The sequence below is a fragment of the Electrophorus electricus genome, chromosome 26, assembly GCF_041902795.1.
Source record: "Electrophorus electricus isolate QZ-2024a chromosome 26, ASM4190279v1, whole genome shotgun sequence".
Lineage (NCBI taxonomy): Eukaryota > Metazoa > Chordata > Actinopteri > Gymnotiformes > Gymnotidae > Electrophorus > Electrophorus electricus.
The window spans coordinates 415,001-442,500 of record NC_137522.1 but is presented as its reverse complement, the minus strand read 5'-3'; the positions used below and the strand labels follow the sequence as shown (position 1 = coordinate 442,500).

The following is a 27,500-nucleotide window of genomic DNA, read 5'->3' as shown; positions in this document are numbered from 1 at the left end:
GGATGATTAAATCAGTTGTGACACTAGGCAGTAAAAATAAATAACAAATAATAACAAAATAAATAATTCAACATTGAAATAATTAAATACATTGGGAAATAAACAATGACATTTATTGCTTTTAATTATTCATTTTAACATGAATTAATTTGTCTTTAATTTATAATTGAACATTTTAGTTCATTAATTATACATATTTATTTACTAATGTCACATTTTTCCTTCCATAACAGAAGTCAGCTTGAGGGGAGGCTGTTAACGGAGTGTTTTCACGATCAGAACCAATTCACTCACTCCCACATGCACATCTTACAGGGGTTTACACCAGCAGTTGTCCTTCAGTGCTACATGTAACCTGATATCATATACAACATCCGCAAACACACAAGCGCACACACGCATACAACAGATACAACGCTGAGGAACTCCTTTACACGCCGTGTGTCTTTCTGGCTAGATGAGGATAGAAGGTAGGAGCAGACACCTCTTCTCCTCCGGAACCAGAGGAGAGAGACAAGTGCCAACCTCCATACAGCTCACCTCGCTAGATAGTTGCCGTGGCAATAACAGACGCCCATCGCAAGATGTTGGCAGAACAGTGAGGACATTGTTTTGGCCCCTGCAAGAAGCTGCATCTTCAAATGTCAGAGGATATTAACGTGTGAATGATGCGTGAGTGTTACTGCATGTGAGTAAACAGTCACGATAATGATCTGTCTGTACTTCAGGACTAAGACTGCAGGGAAAGAGAGAGACACAGAGAGGGGAGTGTGGGTAATCACTGAAGACCTGAGACCAAAACAGGACACAGAATCGCCTAAACCCAAATTAAATAAGTGGGTGAAGAATCCGGGAACAGAGCATAGATCAGGGTGGCGAAAACATCGGTCTACTCAGAGACTAGGCGCCTTCTCCAAATGCTTTGTTTAACTATTGGTAAGTCATGTTAAGACATGACTAGATGTCACTGGGCCTGATATACAGATTAAATGATATAATCAAAATTTTGTAATCTAGAAAGGCCAATGGCACCAAACGAAACTGAAAGAAGAAAAACTGTTTCCTTTGGTGGTGTGTGTTTATGTTATTGGGATGGATGTTAACTAATCTACTATTACAGCTCTTAGACCTCATATACATAAGGAGCACATGGAAAGATGTTCTATGTTTAAAAACATTTTGTGTCTTAACAAACTGGCTGCAATTGTTCCATGAGATTCCAACATTCCCTTCCCCTGCGTGTCCGTAATCTGATCTGTAAAAAGCTATGAACCCAGACGGAACACACGAGCAGACTGCAGACTGTCACTGGAATAAAATCTCTGCTCCATTTTGGTTCTGAGCTCAGTGTAAACCTCTAGCTGGAAGTGGCTTCAGGTAACAGTGTGAACCACTCTCAGACATAGTGTCAACAGTTTCATTTCTTTCGTGTGTGTGTGTGTGTGTGTGTTGAGGTGGCAGTGGCTTGTGCATTCATGTCTGTGACACAGCCATAAATGAGATACTTGTATTGCCATGGAAACGCACCCCCCCCACCCCCCACCCCCAAGACCCCAGGGAAATTCATGCCAGTCTTTGTGTGACATCATCAAACTGAGACCTAATCTTTTATTCTCGTTCACAGAGGAGAGTTGAAGGGCATCCTGAGATAGACACGCCGTCTTCTGCTCTGTGTACAGAACCTGCTGCGCTACATAAACAACACTGGAGGGACATAAAAGACCATTCTGCTTTACTGTGAATATTAGGGTAACACCTGTTCATAATCAATGTGTAAATACGCTGAAGCGAGAGTACGAATGCACAGCCCAAACTCTTAGTTAATGACAGCTTAGCAGACGTCCTGCAGGCCGGCAGGTCTATTAATAGGCAACTTCCTCTCTCTCTCTCTCACACAGATGTCACGCTGGATACCCTGACCCCCCCCCCCCCCCGCCCGGTTCCCCACTCTTCTGTCTCACGCTGCGGCGTGTCCTGCTCGACCTGCGTCTGTCTCACCCAGGTATCTGTGCTCTAGTTCCCATCACCCCTCTATCCTTTCCTACTTCCATTTCTTCTGCCCTTTCATTCTCAGGCCTACATTTCCAACCCAGCATGCACTGCAGGGAATTAATGATCAAGGTTGCATCATATAAGCAAACAATCAGCATTGTCTGCACGCACGTTCATTCATTATCCTTACATTCAGGGTCATTCCTGTGTGCAGAGGGATCAGCAATTATACGGATCATCGGTTTTCCTATTAAAAGGATTTTTTCCACCCTGAAGGCACATTTACTAAACGCAGCATAATTTATTGGCAGTAGCTCATGCAAAAACCCACCCTGTGACTGGCTATGTAAAAGGTAGTGACCAATAAGGGGCCATTTTACTAAAAATGTTGCACTTTGCACTCGTATGGTTACCAAAACAGCGAGACCAGTTCAGGAGACACAGAACGTGCTGGACGCACATACCTCAGCAGAACCTGCTTCCCATTTCTGTGGCATTTTAACATTAAATATGCATGCGCACCAGGGGGAAAGACCTGCCTCCTTTTCCAGACTGGTGCCTTCAGAACTGGGAGAACACAAAGCTTCAACAGGATTCCAAAATCAAGATGTTCTCTGAAAATGATATGAAACAGTGTAATAGGAATGTGTCAAATGTTTGCACCGCATCTATCTTTTGGCAGACGTTACAGACCGGTAAGCCAAAGGGGAAATAAGAGGGCAGAGCGCTTCAATCCGTGATTTCTTCACTGCGTACTGAGGTAGAGCTGATCTGGGACATATACAGAGTTTCAATGTTTGCATGTACTGTAAATTACTAGCTCTAAAATGGTCGTGTAGTTCTCCCTACTGTAGTCCGCTTATAGAGAGCACCTCTGTAGAGGAGTCTTCTAAAATAATCACTCTAAACTGAGTTTAAACATACTGAGAAACATGTGGACTATGGAACAAGATATTAAAGAACAAAGACACCTCCCAGTCCTGACAGCAGACGAGCTCTCAGTACCTTGCCATCATTAACTTATTATAGCCGAGAGAGACCACGTGGACACAAAGCACAGAGAAGGAACCTTCCTAGTGAACTGTGTCCATGTGTGAGTGATATGGGGGACCTTTCTGCCTGAACGAGGGTGGTGGGGCGAAAGAGGGGGCTTCTCTTAGGTCAGAAAAGGCTAAATGATGAAGGGCTCTCCTCCTGTCTTTCTTCCATCCATCCCACATTCCCTAGCGAGGGTTACTGCCTTTTTCTCTGAGAAAGTTGCACACACATTCTTACGCAGTTCTCTGTGTATCTAAGGAGACCTCAGCTAATGTTAGATAAATAACTAGGTTACAGAGAGTGTTATGAATTTTTAATACTGCATGAACATTTAATTAGATGAGTACAGACATCTGGGGCACATTTAGTCCAACTCCAATTTTGCCATCACATGGTTGAGAAGCCACATCGTTACAAGGCCTTAATGAGACCTCATTCACTCCCATCACCATCCTGTGGGTGTGTTGCAGACTAACACAGACGCCGTGACACCGTGACATCTGTCACCTCGCAGCAGAGATTCACACAAGGCTACCACCTCATCACAACGACAGCAGTGGACAACAAAACACTGAAAAACTAGTCGTCATGAAACGAAACCCCGTAGGAAGAGTCAGCAGCAGCCTCCGGATAACGGGGTGCTAATATGCCCCAAGAGCTGCACACATTCTGGAACACGTCTGCGTCCCTTTCAGACAAGCTCCAGCTCTCTCTCCGGGTATTCTCCAGCTTTCCAGGACACACATCTCCTGACCCAGATTTCTATAGAATCCTTGGCAGATGGGTGGAGCGGCCATACAGACCGGAGCAAGTGAGCTGTGAGCCCGGAGCCCATTCCTCTATAAGAACAAAGGATCATAATGACACACAGGAACCCACCACAGACAAATCTGCCTGAGCATCTGATAGAATGCAAGACAACACAATGTCCACATCATCATACTATTTTCGCCCACATACACCACCTTCCTGTGTGTGTGTGTGTGCTTTGCTTCTGGACTGTATAATCATGAAGAATCCTCTGACAGGAGAAATGTGGGGGGATTATCAGTGATAGAGGGGGTGGCCCCCAGTACACATGATTGGTGGAGAGCCATGGGACTGATCCCTACAATGGTCACGGTTACCATAGTGATGGAGGGATCAGCATCGGTGTCCTTCCAGAGAGGTGGCGGCGTTGACGTGGCGACTGCTCAGGGTTACAGGCGCAGGCAGGTTCCGTAATCAGCACAGTTAAAACACAAAGCATGCACATGCATATGTGTGCCTTTAATAGCAAAACGCAGGCACACGTGCCTTTAATAGCAAAACCCAGGCACACGTGACAAAGACAAGACAAAGCACGCACAGGTTGGGAAACGTGTGCCTGAACAGGAACGTCTCCTACGACCACATGTGACTCACAGCCTTAACGTGCAGAAGCTCATTGCAGTATCCAGCCTGTTCTCTCTGTGTTACTCCACACACACACACACACACTCACTATCTCAGCCCACACACTGAAGACCAATAACGTGGACTCAGCAAGAAGTGTTCTGTCCCACTCGCGATCTGAGAGCTCGACCCGAACTGTGGGCTTCGTCTGTCATTCACTGTTCCTTCCTCTCTCACCCGGAGCGAGGGATGTGGGAAGGAGGGTGAGCGAAAGAGCGAGTGGGAGCAGACGAGAGAGGAAGAAGAGCTGGAACAAATCACTTTGTTCCTTACCTGGCTGTCACAAAGAGCTCTCTGTTTTTACAGCCCGTGTTACCGCTCACCCAGCAACCAAATTCCTTAGTGACCACCCCATAATTAAATAACACAGACCACTAGACTACCAACGCAGTCTAATCTGTACAGTGCACTGGCACCTGCTCATTATGGACTCACACCCCTTTAAAAGGACCCGTCGTTTTCTCCGTGGTGGATGCGGCGGGCGTGCCCGTTGACGAGTCTCTCGCTGGCTCCAGAAGGTCTTGTTCCTACCTGGCAGTTGAAGCTGCTGCTGTCAGGGACGCGGCGCTGCATGCTGCCTTGTCCAGCTGCCGGGGCTCGCTCCTGGGGAGAGGAGGTCCAGGCGGAGCCCAAGCTCAGCTGTGCTCTACTGCGCTCCTTCACACGGTCTCCAAGCTCTCGGTGCGGAGCCTCCGTTCCACTGTGCGCTCCAGCTGTTTCTGACAAACCCCCACCCCGCGTCCACCAATCAGGAGCGAGATTAGACTGTCGGCATCGTGCAGCTTTTCTGTTCGCTGTCTGCTATTGCGCGCTTGGTCTGAAGGTGCACAGCGAGGCGCGTGGTGTGTGAAGTGTGCGCGGTATGTGCAGCACCGAGATGCCTCCTCTCCATGTCCTAGCTAAAGCTTTGTGATGTTTTAGCACTCAGCATTCAAAGACTGGTGCATTCTGGGTGATGTAGTATTAATGCTTCTCGGCAATTAAAAAATAATAACGAGGTTTCTTTAGCGTGTTCTAGCACTACACAGTGCAATCAGTCAGTCTTTTTAAATGCACTTCACACTCACGCAAGCCCAAGTCTTGACATTTCTTGAGGATGCACAAAATATCTGCTAAGCCAGACCTGACTGTTTCAAAGAATGATGTGCAAGATGAACTGAGCCAGAACCGGGACAGAAATATGACAAAGAAAAGCGCAAACCCTCCACACAGATCTCAGATCAGCAAGACTACAAGAGCAGCCCATCTCCTCGTGTGTGCCCATCTGTTCATACTGGCCCCAGTCCAGCTCCACCATTCACCAAAACCACAACCTTCTCATCATTCCAACTGTCCAGATTCCCAACCCCCCACCCCTACCTCCTCTCTCTGAAAAAGGAAGCAGAACCTCCTCCTCCTCCTCAGGGCAATATTTCACATAGGCTATTTCTTCTCAATGGATTGCCCCACCCCCCACTAGACTCTTATCACTCTGCCCCTCTGACTGTCTCCGTTAGCTACATCTAGTCCTTTCGAGGCACTCAGACACTAAGATTCCAGCAGGGGAAGAGTTTACATTATCTGTCTCCAGCAGTGTCCGGGCAAAACCATTGACCTCTTTGCAATGACATTGCAGTTCGCATAAAGAGCAGCCAATGAGCACACATACGATACAGCAGAGCCAATCAAACGAGCCCGTTCCACAGTGCATGCGCCAGTGCATGACATAGATATGGTCTGTATTCCAACTCACCCCTTCACTGCTCCCAGGGCTCTGGACCTGTGAAAGGACACAAAGGGAAGACAATCAGACTATCCATACACCTCAAAAGCACGTGCAAATGTTCAAATATCTGACAGCTATTAAAAGGTCCCAGAAATAGCTCTGCTTGGAGCTTTAGCATATGAGAGACTTTAAACTTTCAGGACATCTCGACAAACTGGGTGTTGCGTCTATAATCCGAGCCAGGTGGCACCAAGGGAAGTTGAAAGCAAACAAAATAGTAAAACTCTCGGTCAGAAAACTATATGAGGTCAAAACTGATTAGGGTTCAGATTGAACAAAATGATTCATACTATACCTACGAGTCACTCATAACTGCCTCACTTCCCACAAGCACACGCGAGTGTGCAAACACACGCATCACATCACCATTCAGGCCACAGACAGCGAGTCTGGACGGTAAGGAACAGCCCTCTGGCATTTAGAACAGTGGCAGTAGTTGATCCCACGCGGAGAGTTCCTGCCAATCACAGGGACGCGACAGGCAGCTTCTAAGGTCAGACAGAACTGCAGGACAAGGGCATGAATGACCCTCACTAGCCCACAACACTCACTGCGCCAGAGCAAGCACACACGTGGGATATTAAAACACACATTCAAACAAAGACACACTTCAAATTTGGACCTCCCCTGGCTCCCCTGATATGGTACACATCACATCTCAGTCTTTATGCTTCATACACAAACCCTTTCCTCTGTTTTAAACCTGCAAGCCTGGTTTTCTCCATCCAAAACACTGCCCCCTACAGGATGTGGAGAGGAAATTAAAAGTCCCCCTCCCAACACTAAATATTGTCTGTCACTCAGTGGGTTTGGAATGGCTGCTAGTATTTTGAACGCTGTACAGAATCACTTCACCCTGTAAATGCCGACATGTACCTAAATATATATCAAATTCACTCATCATCAATTCAGTATAGAAATGACAACTCAGCATTTCTGGAGAAAGTCTCCTGTAGAATTGTACACACGGTGTGAATTATTTAATGACATAATGGCATCTATCCCATGATCAGCTAATTGAATCCCAGAGATCTAAACTGACCCTTTGCTTCTCACCACACTGACTGGAGAAACAAATAGGTGGCGTCACCCTTCATAAGAGAGACAACTGAGTGCCTGCTGGCCCTTGGAATCGCAGAACGGTGGGCCGTTGGTGCGTGCATGCCTGCTCCAGGGACAGAGCTCGGGGTGGATCCAAGAACTCCATGACTTCACTTCCAACAAGCTGGCAGTGGACACAGTGGACAGACCATCTGTCTCTCTCTCTCTCTCTCTCTCTCTCTCTCTCTCTCTCTACATGCACTGCCTGGAATAAAATGGCTGCCCTTTCCCGTCATCTCTAATCTCGTCTGTGCTTGCAGGTGCTCTGTGGTCATCGGATGTAGAGCTCTGACAGCGGACCGTGTGCTCCTGCTGTGTTCCTGCGGCCTGACAGGCAGTTTATGCACGTGTGGTGACACAGAGCCTGGTATTATATCGAGCTGTGGCTTTTATATGTTTCACAGTCAGGCAGAAGTGGGAGTGGTGAGCTTGTGTTGAGTTATTCCGTTATAATACAACACTTTTAGCTTTCACTTGACAGAGACAGAGACTCACAAATATAAGAAGGTTATCTGGTTTTCATCAGAGGAAGACTACGCGAGTCCTTACCGCGTGCAAGATGATGCCAGGTTTCCATTTATTCCGGACGCTTGGCTTCATATGGCCGGTGCGCGTGTTACACGACTGCGCCTTCCTAATAAACGCTACAATAAACACGAGCAAACCAACGCGGAGCAGGCTCGTGCGGAAGAGCGTGACACTGGGACGCGCGCTGCGTACTGCAGAGCCTCCATGCAGCCAACAGCAACGCTGACATGCATCACTGAAACATGTTCTTTTGTTCGAGGTGCGTGAGGGCTTACGATAGTGCTGCCACGAGCGCGCGCTTACCGTGGGCAGCAGGGGCTCCGCTTGCGCTGCTCGGTCCGTGATGTCCATTCCCGTGCTGCGCGTCTCCACGGAGCGTTTGGGCGTGTGCGGTGAACGATGTGTTCACGCAGGTGAGCATCCACACTGGCAAGCGCGGGACGGTCGGCGACCCTCGCTGATTCCCCCCGTCCCTCGCGCACCCGAGCTCCTTTCGCGTATAATTGGCGTTCTCGTGACGCAGCTCGGGTAGCACGTGAGTGAACAACATGCGAAAACGTTGAAGCACCAATATGTGCGACAGAGATTTGATAAAACTTTACTGCACTGGGCTAATAAAATAGATGTTCGTGCACACTGCATACGTTAACAGACCTGTAAAACGTTTGCAACAATCCTTTATAAAAAAAAAAAAAAAAGAATTTAAAAAAACGTCAAACAAAAGAAAAAAGAATAAAACATTTCCTTTGTTACACGAGAGAAAATGCGTTATTGTTACACTTTTAAGATATGAAAAACTGGGTGTTCACGCTGATGGAATGTGATTCGTGCTCATCTCTATGGGCACTATTTTAAATGCCTGACACGGTCTTTCTTGCCTAGTGAATAAGTCACTATAGTCCTCTATACACACTCACTGTGCCGCTTTAAGCATCAAAGCAAAGGTACTAGCGCCATCCTGTGGTCGCTGTCTTTAGTGCAGGGACCTGTAACCATTAATACGTGGAAACGAGTTACCAGAACTGGAAACAGACTATATCATATTCGGTTATCTCGAGGATATCGCTACTAGTCTTTCTTCCCTTGCTCTTGCAGAACTTTCCCAGCCCTAAAGTCTTCCAAAGCCTTTAAGCATGATAAAATGTGGACGAGACAGGCTACTGGAGAGTCAACGTTCAGATAATTAAATGCTTTAGTAGAGCCGATCCCTGGATTGGCTTAAAAGACGTGTGGATAGTCATTTAAGTTTTCACGAAAAGTAAAGTTGTTCCACAGAGTGTCCGAAACAGTTTTGTAGGTATGCCGATGTGTGTGATTATATATCCTTGTATCCTATGAGCAGAGCTGCAGAGTGCCACTAGATGGCGCTCAAGTAGAGCTATTTTAACACCGAGGTCAGTCTACTCGTAACATTATTCAGATTTGCATGACAGTGGTAAGATGCGTTAACAATGCTCATACTTGAAACCAGCCATACTTCAACAATTACATAGATTGAACATTTATGGTTGTTTTTTAATTCACGATAAAGCACACTCAAAAATTCACAATTCAGAAAACCAATTTTCAACAACCACTTATTTGGAGAACTGTGGCACTGCGTATTCCGTACAACATAGTCAGTCTGATTGGGCTTTAAAGTTGTTTTCTGAACAAATTGTTGTGCCAAATAAATTATGACAATACGAGGAATTCACAACTTTATATAAGACGTTTTGGTATAGTAGACTGTTGAATAAGAATTTAATCACGTCCATTAAGATTTCTAAGTAGGCTACTCAAGATAAAACATTTTGTTAGTTTTTAAGTTATTTAACATGTGACTACTTTTGTCTAAACGTCCTTTTATCTCTCGAAATTCAAATTACATTCAAATTAATTAATTAAATTTAATATTACATTTATTTAAGCAGGTCAACATTTTCCTTAATGATTCGACTTACGTTCTCCACAAAAGCATGCCAAAACTCCTACATGTTTCAATATCAAATAGGATAATAAATTTGCCCTTATAGTGTCACGGTAAATCTCTCTGACATTACAAAAATGAAGAAGAATAAAAAAGGAAAAACAACTCCAGTCAATATATCTTCCCTTAACTTTGAGAATAAAAGCTAAAATAGTTCCCATTCCTGACCCCGCACCTCTCGCCCTCGTTTGGGGTCAGTAGGTCCGTCTTTAGGGGAGAGGGCACCTCTGAAGCAGGGGTCACGGGAGGCGACATCCTTTTCCGTTTTACCTGCTCAAAAATCCCAGAGTCGCTTGAATCGATGGACTTAATAGACGACGGTGTGTCCTCCCAGCTGCCGTCCGCCGGGTCCTTGTCTTTGGGATTTTCCGGGATCCCCAAAGCGTTCGCGTCCTTCTCTGCGCCTCCATCGAAGCCAGTCTCGGAGAGCCACGCTGGGAGACCCGTGACGGATTTGCTGCAGTACTGCGGCGCACTTTGGCACTCCCATCCCGCCTGATGAGTGTAATAACCGGTACCGGGCAGAGGGAGCCCTTTCCCTCCGGTGCTGGTGTAGGAGAGCAGCGCGGCGTTGCCGGTGAAGTCGGTGGCGCCCGCTGCGTCATACGGCGCAGGGAAGTCCAGCCTGTTGACTAAGCATCTCTGAGCGGAGGAAGCAGCGCTCTCCTCGGCGTGCTGCGAGGTCACCATGCTGCTGCTGAACGGAAGAGCTCGCTCGGCTCCCGGGCCTGGTCCAGAGCTGGAGAAGCAGGGTTTGGGGTAATTGGTGACAAACTGATCCTGGAACAGAGAGGCTGCCATGGCGTATCTGGGTATTAAGTGAGACCGCGGGGAGTCAGCAGGCGACGGAGTCAGTCGGTCACTGTCACAACCAGTGTAAACTCTACAAAAATACAAAAAGAGCTTGAAAAGGCAAACAAACTAGCAGTGGTATAGAAAGCATATTTTAAAAAAAAATAAGATAATATAATCTATTACTTAATTTGTTGTAGGCTAATAAAACTTAAATAGCCTATATGTGACATACTTGAAATGTGAAAATAAAGAAATAAACATAATTATTTGTGTATGTAATACATATTACCGTAAAGAATTATACTCACTAAAATGCATTTTGTTCTCTTAATGTTCTCTCAGAATGTTTAAAATGTTTTCCCTCAATTTTCTTCTCAAAATCAAAAATGATAAAACAGACAAGCAAAAACATAAATGCTGTGAGAAGATTTTTCGGAGTTTTTCGAATTAATAGTGGGCATAATTTTTGTAGACAGATGCAAATCATTAAAAATCACAAGATAACGAAAATGGCCACCGATTAATTTTTTTTCTTATACAAAAATAAAAAAAACGGAACAAAGCCATTTCAGACCTTAAGAAGCTTATTATACTCACGTGTCATAATTATCACGAAATCCTTTAGCAAATGGATTATGGTCGATTTTCAGCTGGGTGATCTAAAATCATTTAGAAACAGACAAAGGCTAGTAAGACGTGGGTAACTGTTCTCACAGCTGTCTTACAGTACCGAGATCCGTTATCCTCATGCACCAGTTTCTTACGTCTGTGTTCTGGTAAGCAGTGACAGCTATGAACTGCGTTTCAGGAAACGTGAAAGTCGGAACTCGCTCGGACTGACTCGAGTCTTCTGTGCCATCCTCGCTCACCTCGACCAAATGCACTCGCGGCTGGTACTTATGCAACGACTGAAGAACCACCATCTTGACGGACAAAAAATAACCAGAACTGTTGAGAAGTCCATCATGCATTTTTTCAGCACTTACAAAAAACTTGACAAGGCGCCAACGGTCGACAGCTATCTCGTTATGAGGCTGGAAACCGCACCAAGCCTTAATTACCCGATCTTTGCATGCCAAAAGGTTGTCCGATACTGCCGAAATTTTCTGCGAGGCTTAACGACACTTAAGCAAATAAAACTACAGGAGTTATTTTATTTTGCATTGCACAGGCCTACAGCGACTCACTTTTTAGTTCTGAGACTATTAAGCAGATAAGCTATGTTAAAATTAATTTGATTTTAAATTAAGAGAAATAAAATACAATTAAATGAGATGAAAATAATTTGTAATTTGACGCGGATTTACCTGCCCAGTGTTGTTTGAAGCCCCTTTGTTGTTCGTTAACTTCAGTTTACCAAATGAAATCTCCTGACGCATCCAGTGCGCACCGGTGTTGGGCGAATCTGGGTGCATGTACACTCTGTTTCCTAAACAAAAGGCATTTTATTCGAAACTAATATCGTTTACACCAAAGGTTCATAGTGAAAAGGGAAACAGAAAACCAATTTAGGTACTTCAAATCGGAACTCCATTAATGTTAATTGTTGTTACCCGTAACATTAGTGTCCGCTTTGCCGCACGGAACCCACTTCCCCCCTTGGAACCGCCAGTGGTTTGGGTCCGCCACAATAACGTCCACAAAAACATTATAATGAGACGAAGGCTGGAGTCCAGAAATATTGAAACTTAAAAACGGAAACATCCGTCTACAAGAAAGTAAAACATGAAAACCAGAATTCATTGCAGATATTTTATTTCATTCCATTCACTGAGTAGCAATCATTATTGTTAAATAATATTACTAAATGCATATATATATATATATATATATATATATATATATATATATATATATATATATATATATATATATATATATATATATATATATATAAATGATGCAGAAATTATTAATTAGTGAAACAACGTTTATATTTTAAAATCAATCAATTCCAAACTAATGGGCATCGCTAAAGGAACTGGCCAGCCTTACCGCCCTTGTTTGGTGATAATCATCTCCGTTTGGTGCCGGTGAAATTTGAGCCAAAGTGGCCGGTTACAGAGATACACCTGCGCTTTCCCGGGCGCCAGCCCCGTTTGCGCCGAGGAGAGCGGGTACGCGTGTCCGTACGGCTGCGTGTAAGGGTAACTCGCGCTGGGATAGCCCTGTCTGGGCGCGCTGGACAGAAGAGCGCTGTACGGCCCGGTAGCAATGACCGGATGATGTGTCATAAAGTGGCTTGGACTTGCTATGGAGAACGCTGGGAGCGCCGGGCCGTGCTGGCCCGCGTAAGAGAACATGCTCTCGGACGAGGCAGGGGCAGCTCGCGTTCGGCTTGGCTCGGACAAGTAACACGCGCTCGCGTCACTTCCATCGAAAACGGGGTCCCGCGACGGAGAGAGCGCGCCCGTGTCTTCTTCCCTGCAGCCAGCGAGGACGTGTGAGAGATTAGTCATGCCGGTGGAGAGTTTTTTCAGAGTCGCCTCGCTCCCCGGGGTGGCCCTGGAGGCTGGACTGGGCTGGTCCCCGGTGACCAGCAGCGACGCGTCGACGTTTGCGAAGTCGGTGTCCACGTTGTTGGCGAGCGCGTGCAGGTGCATCTCTCGCTCCAAACGAGCGTTTCGACGGGCCAAAGTTTCGGAGATTAAAGCTCGCGCATAATGCAGTGCCAGTGCATGCGCCTTCTGCTCAGCCAGGTTGTCCTAACCGCGCTCCGATGCGCTTATTATAGACATTTGACGTCGCTCTGTATCCCAATTAGGAGCATGTAAACGCACCAAGAAGCGCCAATGAGATGATTTCAAAATTACCCAGGCACGGTGTTTGAAAAATTAAGCGAAATATTCCACTTAAGTATTTGCTAAAAAGAATGATATACTTTTTAAGCGGATATATAAATAACAAAGAAAAAAAACAAGTCCCAGCACAATCACAATTCGTTGCAAATGAAGGGAAAGGGACCAAGTAATTTATCACTTTTTTAAGTGGTATCATAAAACGGATTCGAGTGTTATTCAATATCTTAAGAAAATGGAATTTATATTATGTATCTTGAAATGGCTTCAGAAAAAAAATTTGCTCCATTATGCGAGTTTAATATTGAAAAGGAATTTAACTTTACACCCTCGAAATGTGCTAATGCGTGAAATCTCCACGACCTTTGCAGTCATGTTTTCTGTTCTCGTGAATTAATATTTAATTTGTAACTACACTCGACAGCTAGTGTATTCCACAAGCACACCTCAAACGCTTTTACAATCCCAACTGTACAGCCTATAATCTAGTAGGCGATCTGCGTATTTAACTAAACTCTTTCCTACACCAAATACATAGAACATGCAAGAAGCAAGTCATTGATGTTCCCGGTGGGAATTTAAATGACTGGTATATATTCAGCATTTCTATAAAAAATTAGTTAAAATCAGATTTGTATGCTTGAATATATTGAGGATCGCTAGAAAAAGATTAAAATAATAATGCACAAATACACACACACAAATTGTTTTTTATATAGATTTATTTCTTAAAAACACAAAACAGATGCTGAATAGGAACATTTATGCACAGCGAAAGCTATTACTGGAACACAACCGTATCTAACATCGCGGCGAGGCACTGCACAATGTTGGACGTCATCAGTACATCCACATGCTCTTCCAAATGCCTTTTGGGATCCTGCACACAGAGAAAGAGAGGGAGAAAGAGTGAGATCACACTTAAAATTCTGCTCAGAAATTATCCAATGCTCAGATGTAATATTTCTTTAGTTTTATTTTCAAACAACACCTTTCAGAGGCAAAAATATTTCACTAACCCTGTAATATCTGAAATTAGACAAATTAGAGCTGGAACAATAGTTTTAATAGATGTAAATAATAAATGTCTACTAAGTCAAAAGCTGGAAAGTTCTTATCACCTGTTTTCCAACATTCTTAATGGCCAGCTGTTCAGGAGTCATTTTGTCTTCTTCTTCTACTGCCTGAGGAGACAAAACAACAACAAAAAAAACCACAACAACAATTACTAGGATGACAAAGAAGTGAATAAAGGGCTCAGTAAATCCAGAAAAAGCTAAATAAATATTACCACCAAACCTTGTCCAAAATGAAGGCATTAAATTATTGATAAGAGTAGCATAATGTAAAATTACATTTGTAACTCCCCTGTAAGAAAAGGAACATTATTCCAAGTGGCGTATTGGGGGGGGGGGGGACGACCCATCTAATATATCATTGTTTATGATCCATTTATTAGTTTTTAACTCGTGTATTTGGCCTGTGTATAAGTAACTAAAGCTACATTTACACATGCAGTAAAAGTGGCCCGGATCCAATCTTTTTTCTTCATATGTTAAACAGATGTGTTATCACTGTGGCAGTGTGAACTGAGACACTTTCATATGTGATTAAATTACTGAACAGATCAAATTTTGACTGTGTCAGACGTGGGAAGACCCAAACTCCATCGCAGCTCAGGGTTCGAGAGATCGCATTCTCTCATCCTCTCACTTAGAGGCCAGTACAGCAGAACCACTCGCTCCTGCTCACCCACCTTGTTGTAGTTCTTGGCCAGTTCGAGCATCTCCTTTACGATGGTCTCATTAAGCTTGCAGTGTTCACTGTAGTCCTGCAAGGTCAGGCCCTCCATCCAACTCTTCTTATGGAGATTTAAGAGCATCTGGAAGACACGTGCACGAGCAATGTGATAAGAAATGCCATCATCAATAGTCTGAACAGAGAAAATTGCCTTTTTAACTTAAAAACTACCGAGGTTTAAGGGTAATGGAGTTAAAAACCTTTTGTTCGAGCTCATTCTTCCTATAGTTGATAGTAATGGAGTAGTAATGTCTGTTCAGGCCATGGATCAACGCCTGCAGGAATAAAAAAGTATTACAAAACAGGAAAACACGTGGCATTTACAAGACAGATTTTAATACAAAACAAATCAATTACTTAATAATAAATAAAGGCTCAATTCTCATGTTTTATGTGCAAAATAAATATTTGGTGCATAAAAGATTTCTTAAAAATCCAGAAGGGGCAGCTGCATGTGCATCACTCATGCCTGGATGGAGGGCTTGTTCAGATGTCCCAGGTTAGACGTGGTCTGTCGTGGTTCATGCCCCAACACCATCATGTTAGCATTGATCAGTCTGAAGGCATCAATCACAACCTGGAAGGAAAAAGGCACACCCAGGTCACACAATACAACAAACTATGTGGATACACACAGCACGCGCACGCACTCTACCCCACTATAAGTCATCATTCATCTAAAACGAAATCCGTGTTGTTCAGGAAACTGGGACTAACAAGTAAATCTGACCAGTAAATGATCTGTGAATTTAATCCTGAACATATGCAGAGCAGTAGACTCCTAAGAAAGGAAAGAAGGTAGAGACCGCAGGTGAGCTTGTTTGCTGAGGGATCATGTCACATCAACACCATGCACACGCAGGACACGCAGGGCGAACGCACGTGTGCGCAGGGCCGACGGAGGAAAGTGGGACGTTCGCAGACATTCAGTGACATGCTGTCTGTGCGCAGCTAGAAGGAGATTACTGACAGTGCCTGCACGGATAGGCAGAAACGCACAGAGAGGTGAACTGTGTGAAGAGCGAATAAAGACCGAGGGTGCAGTGATATGCGTACGAGGGAAGAAATGGATGAGAGAAATTACGATCTAGGGAAAACGCAGAGAGAAAAGAAAGCAGAAAGTGGCAGAGCATTCAACAGAAAGAGTGAGTTACTGCAATCCACAATATGACAGGCAAGGACTCGAGTTGCTTATCCAATGTCACTTTGGATCAACAAATCAACACAAACATCTCCCCTTAGTCAAGGGTGCCACAGCAATTAAGATAAAAATTCAATACCACTCATAACTGCACACTAGGGACAAGATGAAGTAGGTCAGTGATGAAAACATGATCTGTACCTGGATCTCCTAGAGCTACAGGCACAAGCCTGACCCACCATCCTTCAACATTCATGGAAAATAAGAATCAAGACTCTTTCCTGTTCCAGCACCCAGCTGAACGCTAATCGGTCTAATAGCTCACAAACTGTCTTGTATTTAATAGCCCTGTATATTTGATCACTTCTCTCAGTATAGGTTTCAGCGCTGACTCTCGTTTCTGGCAGTAGCTCAGTTTAAGAGTATTTTGGGCTCTAACCCATCTATAATGGCGAAGGACACTTCTCCAAGTAGACAGCTAAGCACGTTTGTAAAGCACTCTGGATGAGTGTGTCTGCCAAATGCCGTAAACATAACTGTACATTTGGCAAGTCTTCAAACTGCAGTAATCAAACTGTTTTTATAGGATTGTACTCAAACTCTCCAAGCTGTGGCTGGAGGGAAATTCATTATCTAATTAGGAATACAACAACAATTAGCTGGAAAAGAAACAAATAAACCGCAAGTCAATACATGCTGTGGTTTAATAATAAAGAGACACTGACCATCATTGTTCTTTGGTTTCTATACTCCGTTTACAGCATTTTGCGGACACTGTTATCCAAAGCAACTCATAAATATTCATCAGGATGCTAGTACCTGTGCTCCCTGAGAACTGAACCCATGACCTGGTGTTACTATCACTACCTGTTCTACCACACGTGCTCCAGGAACACACACACATTTAAGGCCATTTCCATGTGTACTGGATAAACCACACAGGACTCGTTGCCCTTTTTCATACATAGTTCATGTCAGGGGTGTGGAAGCAAAATAGCCAATTGGCAGCTCATTTGCATCTTGGCGAGGTTCCATGGTGCAGCCTGGGCTGTGTGGAGACTGGCAGGCTGTGCGGAGACTCATGGGCTGTCCAGCCAAGATAATTTAAGCTTCTCGTTCATGGATACACCTCCAGGCCACTGGTACTAGAGAGAGACACTTACACACCCACCATCACAACAAGGACGAATTGATAGAAATGTCACATGTTCTCTCCTCTACCGTATCCTTCGGCTGTTTTCCAAGGCTCCAGAACTCCCACACACACTTGTGTGTTTACGCTGTAGCCTGTCCTCTGTTTTCATCATTCCACTACGCAAAATGTAGCTGAACAAATTAGTTGTGGGAAAGTGTGTTTTTGATGTCAACGGCTGGTAATAAAAGAAATGAAAAACCCCACACTTTCCAGGATCTGCATAGCAATCTGTACAATTTGCTCTTGGCAATGTAGAGACTGTAAAATGTATTGGAGCTACCCTTGTTAGAGCGCGTGCTACCATGTGGATGAGCTAACAAAACAGAGAAGGTGACTGGGAAAAGGCTCTTGCTGACGACACACACACACACACACACACACACACACACACACACACACACACACACACACACACACCCCCCCATTATCTTTGGAGATTTCTTATCAATATTTAAATTAAATCCAGGATTGCTGGGTAAAGCTAGGTGCTCATGTTCCTGGTCCTGGATTTTATAAGACCACTCCCACAACACAGAAGAAGTAGAGTCAGTCCTGGGACAACCACAGAACCGTATGTCTGTCTCTGACCTTATATGATCTTTAACATCTCACTTATATGGTGCCCGGGCTAATTAACCATTAAAGTAAGAAGCAATTTCGTCAATGATGCATCAGAGCTAGTGGTCAGGCAACAGACAAAAAAAACAAAAGCATAAACAGAGAACATGGCTGGAGCTCATTACTGGATGTGCAAGCACAAAACAGCGCCTCCACACCCAGGAGACTCGTTAGCGAAGTTCTGCAAAATCCAGCAGAGTTTTGCGTTCTCCGCGAGCACGACCGCTCAAAGCAGAGCAGGAGGCTGAGCTGCTCTGGCCTGCTCTGACTGCCATGCCGCCGCCGAGCTTGGTGGCTGCAGCCAAGCAGTTGCATGCGTGAGGCTGAATTCTCCACGGTACGTACCGCCAGCCCTGCAATTTTTCTAGAATCACGCTATTATCATGCCCCGCTCCCACGACACAGCCAGGCTCTGATGGTGTAAACGCACACGTATTTTAAAGTGCATTACACAGCTTCAAATAACACACGCACTCACACACACTATAAGATGCTCAAATACTAAACGTATTTTAGTTGGTAATGAGGTTCAACTTAATTCAGCAATAAATAAATAAAACGTCTCGCACTGTCCAAGACTTCTGGACCTTGCAGTGTGCTGAGTGAAGTAGAATTATGTTTCCATTGAAATGACAAATGGTAGAAAACAATATCTACAACATGGCGTGTAAAAGTGCACCCCCAGGCTGGTGGACACCTGCGCTCTTCCTCCCCGCAATGCAGCTCAAGCAGAATACCCCGTTTGGTTTCCCATCCAACCCCCACAGTGGAGACGGAGACTTGGAATTGCCTCACACTTCCCTGCACAGCTCAGAGAAGGTGCTAATAGAACCGCGTCATGAAGCCAGGAAATCTCTCACACACACACACAACCAGCAAGCGAGACAGTGTGTCCTTGTGTGCGTGATGGAGAGCTAATGAAGAGAAAGAAAAAAAAAAAAAAAAGAGTGAGGAACGGAGTAGGATGGGCAGAAAATAGGAGTGTGCGGTCCTATCACAGCAGGAGTGTGCAGGAGTGTGCGGTCCTATCAGAGCAGGCCTTATTTAGAGTGTCTGTGGACAGTATCTGAAAATGTGTGGTGAGTGAATATATAAAGGTATAATGCAGCTTAAACTGTATTTTAAAAGGAACAGGATGAGGGGAAGCAAATCTACACCAATTTAACACTCATCTTAAAAGAAGTAGAAAAAGATTATTCATGTGAAAATCTAACACGCATCACCACACTGAGTGAAGCCAACCAGACTTGCCTGTGTGGTTTCTGGAATGATACACCCTTATCTATGAAACTAGTTCACATATCAAAAAACTAGCAGTAGCCATCATGATCCTGGTGTTACTGGTTTGATTTACACATTTTACAGCCTATTCTGATGTATGAATAATTTCACCATGATTTGCATGTCCCGATGCTACATGCCATGTGGCCCTCATATCTCAAGCACGTCCGGGCCGATCGATATGTTAGGGATTTTTAAAAAAGAAGAATAAACTGTGTAAATCCGATTCCCGCCCCCTCATAACCATTCATGTAGTAAAAGGAAACAGAGTGTCCAGCCTGCGATCACCTTTCCCTTCACGCTCTGAATGGGGTCGACCACCACTGCAACGGCCCTCTCAGACAGAGCCTCAAAGCTCTGCTGCGTGTTGATGTCCACTCCTGACAGCCAGCAGCCAAAGCCGGGGTGACTGTGGTACCAGCCCACCACCATCTCTGGCCTGCCACACACACACACACACACACACACACACGGTCATCTCCGTCCTCGTATAGTGGACACTACTACAGGTGGTGTTAGTTGTATGTAGCTGAATTCCCAGGTCTCACCTTCCAGTCTGCTTCAACATATCCAACATCTTTGCTTGAAAAACAGGATCCACTGCCTCCACACTCACACCCTGTCAACAGAATCAACATCTCATCAGCCAAGCAGATACACTGCCAAAGTTGGCATGACAACAATGTCTCATTAATCTCGCTACCTTATGTAAACAATGACAACAAACCAAAGGGGAAAAAAAAACCAGCATAAAAAGTTAAAGAATGCTGTGGTTTTCTTCTGCTAGAGTTATGCCTAAAGGTGCGGGGCGACTCTTCAGCAGGACTCACTGTTCCGGACTGTGGCATGGCGAACACGTCGATGACACGCACGGTGTAGTCGTCCACAAACTCTCCCAGCATTAGACCCATGACCTCCATGGGTACACCCGCACGCCCATGCTTCAGCATCTGCACCAGACAGGGGGGAAGAAGAACGAGCCACATACCTGAACACGCGGCCGAACACCAAAGCTTTTCCAAACCATGTAAGAAAAAGGCACACCGTTTTCACATGCCACAATGTAAAGCATCAGCAATCTTTCTGGAATCATGGCCAACACGAAACAGTTATGTCCAGTGCACTTGCAAGTTCTTATGAGTAACAAGCTCAAGGAGAGTGAGTGTGTGTGTGTGCGCGTGTGTGTGTGTTTCATCACCTTAAGCAGGGCAAGAGATGAGATGTACACTTGTTCAGCTGTGTCCACAGCAGGGGCATCAGTGGGAGGACCCTGCGTCAAACACACAACACCAACGGTCACTGGTGGGGAGATACAGTACGACGAGGCAACGCATGGGTGAACAGGCACATTAACAGACAGGCGGAAAGACGCCTCTGGGTCTGTAGTATGAGCCATAGCTGGCCTCCCTCCTACGCTGTGTGTGGTCAACACATGCTATCCTGCAGTAGGGTTAAACAGGGCCAAAAGAGAGCTCTCATTACTGAAGGGCTGGGCTGCGCCTCGCGTGGTCACCAAGTAACACTTAACACTCCAGAAATGTTCAGCCTTTCTCCCCAAGAAAACATGTTTAACACTGCAAAAATGAATCATGCCCCAACCCCAGACACACTGAAACTAGTATTAATTAACAAGGCTCCTTAACGACACCTGCTAATGACTTGCGAAAGTGAGCGTGGCGACCACATGCCGGAGGAATGTCTAACGGTCCTATCAATTACACAGGGAGCAGCAACATGGTTCATCACGAAGATGACCTTTGACCCCTCACACACGTGCACATCGAGGCCTACTACAGACCGTTCCCTCCTACAATCTCAGATGCACAGACATGTTTTAACGCCTGGAGGAGATTAGGGGGTGGTGGGGGGTGTGATCGGTACACCATAATGAAATAGCACACAGATTTAAAAAGAGAACACAGCAGGTTCAGGGGAACATTCACACTCTGAAGAGGCGTTGTCCGCCAGCAGGAGCTCATCAACATTCATGTCGAAAGGTGGGGGGGGTTACAATCCCAAACGACACACCGGCACAGAAAGTGAGACGAAACCTAGAAACACACGACCGCCAAAGGGAAACGACAGAAGATTATATGGAGTAGACGATTACCGTGCACCCACTAGGAGCCAATTACAGGGAGTATAAGGCAGGCTCAGACCTGGCCCCATACAATGCACTCAAGAGGCCATATGGACATGTGTGAATTTGAAAAACAAACAGCCAATCAGGACGTACTCTGAGAATGGGACCGGGCGTGAAGGGGACGTGTTAGGAATACCCAAAAGGAAAGTTTTCAAATTAGGCAACTTTCAGTCCATTTCCACACCCAACAGCCACAAAGATGGCAAGGAGCATTTTTCCTAAAATCAAACAACTCTGGCTTCATGTACAAAGGAGAGAAAAGTGCACAGAGAGGAATGGAAAGAAAAAAAGCAAGAAATGGCTGCCAGTCTCTCCTCCCCCTCTGTTCTCCGCCCTACATGACTGGCTGGCCGGGAGCAGTGTGAATCCGAAGGAGGCAGCCTGTTACTGGAGGTGTTAATTGGCAGAGTCGGAGCGAGTTTGGAGATTTCTCCCTCCCTACCGAGCACCACCTCACCACAGGGCCATAAGGAAAGAGAAAGAGAGAAAGAGAGAAAGAACGTGCAGTGTCCAGGGAATCTGGATTTTATGCTTTGAAATGTGGCATATTGTTTAGAATTGAACCCACCATTCGTAATAACAGTTACAAACCTTGCTACCGATGACGGCTGCATGGATTCTGATATCAGGTCATCGACCGATACTGTGCTCATGTATGCATACTTGTACTCACAAAAAAGCTCCGATACCATATAACTTAAGTGCAGCGTATGGTACTGCGCTCAGACTGTACGAAATGTCAGACAAAGCAAAGCAGAGAACAAAGGTTTCAAGAGGAGGCACTACAGCGCCAATACAGGAGCCTAATGAAACGTCTCAAATTGAGCACGAGTCCTGATGCTAACGGCAAACAGCAGCAGCTGTTGCTACAGATGCCAGCTAGGCCAGAGCAACGTCTACAGACCACAATGCGTCAGTGACAACAATAGATCATCTTATCTGGTGCACTGTTTCAACATTTCTTAATGTGGGTTACATCTCGTCCCCTGGTCCATGTTAGAATTCTGTTATTCCTGTTCAGTGATTGGACCAAAGCAGATTGTGTGTGTTAATGTAAACTGCCATAATTTATGCCAACAACTTCACTGTTCCACCTCTGACTGCTTGACACCAAGTGGGAAACTCATTTTGGTACAAGTATCTGCAATGATATTGGCAAGCACCAAAACACATGAACTCTCACTCAATCTGAAAGAAATCGTATTCATGTATCCCTACGAACAATCATTATTTACAAAGTGATTAATTGACAGCCAGAGCAGTAACCATACAGCCAGCCAAAACAGTGCCCCTGACTGGTAGGACAGTGTTATTCAAATTTGTGAGAGTGAAGGTATTTACAAAACCCAAACAAACTCACTTTACAGCTTCAGCAAACAAACAAACAAAATACATTTAATCTGTAATCCACAGAGGACAACCTTTGTCTCAAACACGTCCCAAGAGTCCAAATGTTGGTGTGACTGCCTATCATACAAAATACCTGAAAACAGCTATTATTGCTTCAGCACAAGATGAGGTGCATATCACATTTAACATTAAATGCAGGATGGGAATTGTATCTTCATAACTGTTATTGTGACAGATAAGGTGTTTAATTACAGAATTCACACTGACAAAAATGGATTAGACACCTAAAACTTTCCTGACTAATGAATGATTACAAGAACACAATTTTAATGGGAGAAAAGTTTTCTGTAAACCCTTCAGAATTTACATGACAGATCAGTCCAGGATGAAAATATAGGAAAGTCATAAATAGGCTTAAGGGCATTTTGGGGGGGGGGGGGGGGGGGGGGGGGGGGTTGCTAACATCTTATTTTCCCTAATCTAGGAAATTCATCATCTAGGTAGCAAGGCACAAACAGGAAATATGATCACTGTAATGATACAATTATACAAAAGGAAAAATGCAGCTTTCATCATTTGATCTGTTCCGTGCTTGAATAACTGGACGGCTAAACATTTTGCAGTTTTGGATGCAAATTTAAAAAGGTTGGACTTGAAATAAAGAAGACTCTGATGTTCCCGTGGTTCACCTTTTAGAAGTACAGCATAGAGGTAGAAATGACAAGGTCCTGGGTTTGATATCGAGGGGAGTTGATCCCCTGTCATACTGATAAATATGCCAGTCACTCTGGAATGCTGGGGATATCTGCTATAACCCAAACGTGTATGTGACCAAATCTTATTTTTTGCATGGCTTGACAAATTATTATTTATTTTTCTAAGATCAGTAGTATGTTTTTATTTTTTAGCAATGTGCCAAAAAACGATTTTGACAATATTTTGCCTACTCACTTTTGGTAGTCCAAAAGAGCAGAAATACAGTGCAATATGGACTGCTAGTGGAATGGCATGTCTCGTCTTTATTGATTATAGAACTGCGAGTGAAAGCAGGTGAATTCTAAAGTACACAGAAGCATCTTACCAGCTCAGATCTAAGTAGCTGTGGACAACGCATTACCTTTCTAGACCTTCCATGAAACATGCTAATAAAGCAACTACAGTGGGACGTTCCTGACGTGCCACGTCACCCACCTGAAGCCCTCTGAGCCTGGATGTCACTCACTGAAGAAAAGACTGATGACAAAAAAGCCCTGGGAAGATACCCAGCTCATAGTAACGCGCATGAGCTGCAGCCCTCCAGCATTCAAGGACTGTAAAGGATTCAGAACCCAGTATTACACATATCACTTCATGCTAATTTGGAAAATCTCCTTAAATTGGGGAGAACATATAAAGAGGTAAGTGATTCCTATATGGGTTATCCAGTACAAATATTAACAACATGAACTCAAAGTGCCATTCTCCACTTTCATCTTACAGTGGTTTCATTTTATATACACAGTGTGGAACACGCAGCCAAAACAGCAAACGTCATCCCTGTCCATCCACTGCAGCTGTGATGTAAGGTACTGCTCAGTCTCACCCTAAAGAGTCTACAGTATACAGGCTTGCTGGAGCTCCGAGTCTCCATCTCCTGCATGGTAATGACATTACAGGTGTTACCTGTCCCAATCCAGGCATCCCTCCTCCGAGCCTCAGCAGCCGGTCCATCTCTGTTTATCTGTAAGCAGAAACATGCACATCGTTCATTCAAATGGATCTGACCACACATCAAGCCGCTCTAACATCATTCACAGGACCTAGTAGCTAACTAGCAAAGCATTAGCCCTCGGTCTGGAAATCCATTGCTTGTTTAATGTATATAGCACGGTGACTAACGTTATACTGTCTGGAGCTAGTTTACATCGTAGGAATACAACGAAGGCTACTTAAAAATGACAGAACAGAACCGAAATAATTCATCACGAATACAATGTAGGCGTTAGCTGTTAGCTAGCAGGCAGCAGACATCGTGAGCATTAACCTACGTCTAAGCCATTAGCTAACTTACATGCCAGGTACAAAAGATGGAATTGCGCATATATAACATTATATGTATATGCAACATTATCTCTTATCCAGCTAACTTTCTTAGCTACCTCTTACATTATGGACAAGCTAGTTCAATACTACTGTAGTAGCTGGGTTAGCTAACGCTAGTGGATAGCTGTTCATTCTGTGGTACTCATGAGGATGTAAAGTAACAAAACATAGCAAACGTTTTGTAAGCAAGCAGAATACCTTTCTGTGTATATGGAAAAAAAAAAAGCTTTGCGCGGCAAGAGATAAAATCTTACCTGAATAAAGTGAACAGCCCTCTCAAAGTCTCTTAGCTAGTAGCTAACCTAGCTAACGTCCCAATAGGTCTACAATGAATCAGCCCGAATTAACCCGATGAAGTTAGCCACGGTAATATCTTGACCCCCCCCCCCGCAAACAAAACATGGTTTCAAAATAATAGTCACGTGTATTTTACTGACATGGTCAAAGCCAAAGGAGACTGATGCGAGAAATTTTAAAAAGATATATTGTCGATACTCTGTAAATAACAGAAATTAGCCACGGTTGTAATAGATTTTATTGTGATTGTCATATTTACTATTTCAACTGAATTTTGCAGACTTTTAAATTTCACGGACATTTTGGGTGTAAATATCTATATGGTATATCCAAAAATGTCTACCGTTAATTATCAAGGATTTTAGCTCTCTAATTAAAAGAGCCAATTTAGCCGATTGGTATTTTTCCAGCTTTGTTAGCGTTTAATTCATGATGACTAGACAGCTTTTTTTTTTACAGTAAGCAAGATTTCACTTCTGCCACATTAACAAAAATAAAAACATCTTTTAATAAAAAGGACAATTAAGTAATTCCCTCAATTTAATAATTCCTTTGCTCAAAGTAGTAGTTGTAATAATAATAATAATAATAATAATAATAATAATAATAATCATATTGATAATAATAAGAATATACGGTTATAATAATAATAATAATTATATATATATATATATATATATATGTATTGTTTGCTGTCTCGCTGGGACCATCATAAGTGTGCTTCAAATGGTGAGCAATGCCACAAGAAGCCTGCTATATGCAGAACTAGGTCCACTGGTGTATACATCTCAGTCCTGATTATTTTTCCTATTTTCTCTTTTATTCTCTCCTTTTGCTCCAAGTGATTTTGACACGTGCAAATGTGGGTGCTCCCTACTGAGTGTGCCCCGTTTCTTTCACCTGTCCCCACAGAACTCCACCTCTAGTGATGCACAGCTCAGAAATAACCTGTGATAATCATATGACACACCATCTGTTCTAATGTGTTCTTCTTTTAAGAAAGTGAGCATAGTCATAAAAGAGTGCTTTATAAGTGATATGTTCTAAAACGTCTAAAAAGCTACCCGTGGTTCTGTGGAGGTTATTGTTTCCTGACATGTTAGTTGGCAAAACACTTCTACAAATGCTTTAAAAGCCATAAGGCTTCGCACATCAAACTGCTGTTAATTTAAAAAACAAAATCCCACATTAGTCAATTCACAGTGGGCATATGGGGTTATTATTGTGTTTGCATCTAGCTGGCCTCTATAAATATATTAATGTTAATAAAATAGGTAAGTCCTGGTACCTTTTTATGAATCGGTGAGGTCTTCAACACATTATTATCACAATGAACTTCAATTTCTGACTTGCCAGACAACTGTTTGGTTTTTTTCACATTACACTCTTGCTGTATATTGGTCTCACCTCCCAGAGTTTAGCTTCACTGATGATATTTATGCACACAAAGCCTAAACTATTAACTCTATGGAACAAGCAAATACTTCAGTATTTTATTTACTTTTTTCATGGCTTCAACACTTTGGGACATTTTGAGTTTTGTCAGATGACGCGTTTGAACTGGCAACCGGCAAAACTGTCCATTTGGCCAAAGACACAACAAAGAGTGAAAATTGTGGGATCAGCTACTTGCACTTAAAGGGGTGCAGAAAAAACCCAATAAAAATGATCTGGACAACACAGAAGACAATTTAGGGTAAATGTACATGAAGGCAATGGCTATGGGGCATTTTGGTCATTAGACACATTTTGTGTCTCATTTTATAGATTTATAGGGCACACACCTTCTACAGCAGTGCTTGTGAATTACTTGCACTGACACGCCAAAACGAAACTCCAACTTTTAAAAAATCTTAAACATATATTTTCACCTTTCCTTTAGCTTTAGATATGCAGAGTTTGAATTGTAAAACTCCACATCCTACCAAAAGGAAAAAAAAGCTCGACTACAGCGTGAAGTGAAAAAAATAAACAGTAGATGGTGCTGTTGTACCAAGCAGAAGTTAAGAACAAGCACAAGTCCAGCGTGCTTTAATGTGCTGGGATGTGTCGTGACTATTCACATCATATTCTCAGAAGTCTTCAAAAAAAAAAAAACATTTGTGATTTCAGATATTTTTTTACTAGTCCAATGAATTGAAATATTTCTTTATGACTTAATGATTTCAAATAT

General features: G+C 43.7%; 3 protein-coding genes across 10 annotated transcripts in view; all 3 read right to left on the bottom strand.

Annotated features, from left to right (window-relative positions):
- Positions 1-8,401, bottom strand: part of slc4a10a (solute carrier family 4 member 10a) — a 30,707-nt gene extending 22,306 nt beyond the window's left edge. For 5 of the 8 annotated variants that reach the window (XM_081708030.1, XM_081708027.1, XM_081708032.1 and 2 more), the window contains exons 1-2: positions 7,880-7,945; positions 6,197-6,223 (exon numbers count right to left, since the gene is read on the bottom strand). In XM_081708030.1, the coding sequence (XP_081564156.1) occupies positions 6,197-6,223; positions 7,880-7,930 (78 nt within the window). In that variant the 5' untranslated portion in view covers positions 7,931-7,945. Of the gene's footprint in view, positions 1-4,995; positions 5,175-6,196; positions 6,224-7,879; positions 7,946-8,161 lie in introns of those variants that run through there. The other 3 variants (XM_081708028.1, XM_027018290.3, XM_081708029.1) reach the window with 3 other exon arrangements.
- A 951-nt stretch (positions 8,402-9,352) lies between these two features.
- tbr1a (T-box brain transcription factor 1a) lies at positions 9,353-13,132 on the bottom strand. Its single transcript, XM_027018343.2, has 6 exons — positions 12,618-13,132; positions 12,176-12,330; positions 11,930-12,051; positions 11,387-11,545; positions 11,220-11,281; positions 9,353-10,710 (listed from the first exon to the last, which is right to left on the bottom strand). Exons 1-6 carry the CDS (start codon positions 13,079-13,081, stop codon positions 9,954-9,956), a joined length of 1,719 nt encoding a protein of 572 aa, XP_026874144.2. The 5' UTR covers positions 13,082-13,132; the 3' UTR covers positions 9,353-9,953.
- Positions 13,133-14,124: 992 nt separating this feature from the next.
- Positions 14,125-25,401, bottom strand: psmd14 (proteasome 26S subunit, non-ATPase 14). The gene is made up of 11 exons (XM_027018345.3): positions 25,285-25,401; positions 24,611-24,668; positions 20,654-20,725; positions 20,286-20,405; positions 20,004-20,074; positions 19,744-19,894; positions 15,690-15,797; positions 15,421-15,495; positions 15,177-15,302; positions 14,542-14,604; positions 14,125-14,300 (listed from the first exon to the last, which is right to left on the bottom strand). Exons 2-11 carry the CDS (start codon positions 24,656-24,658, stop codon positions 14,202-14,204), a joined length of 933 nt encoding a protein of 310 aa, XP_026874146.1. The 5' UTR covers positions 24,659-24,668; positions 25,285-25,401; the 3' UTR covers positions 14,125-14,201.
- Positions 25,402-27,500: the final 2,099 nt, after the last annotated feature.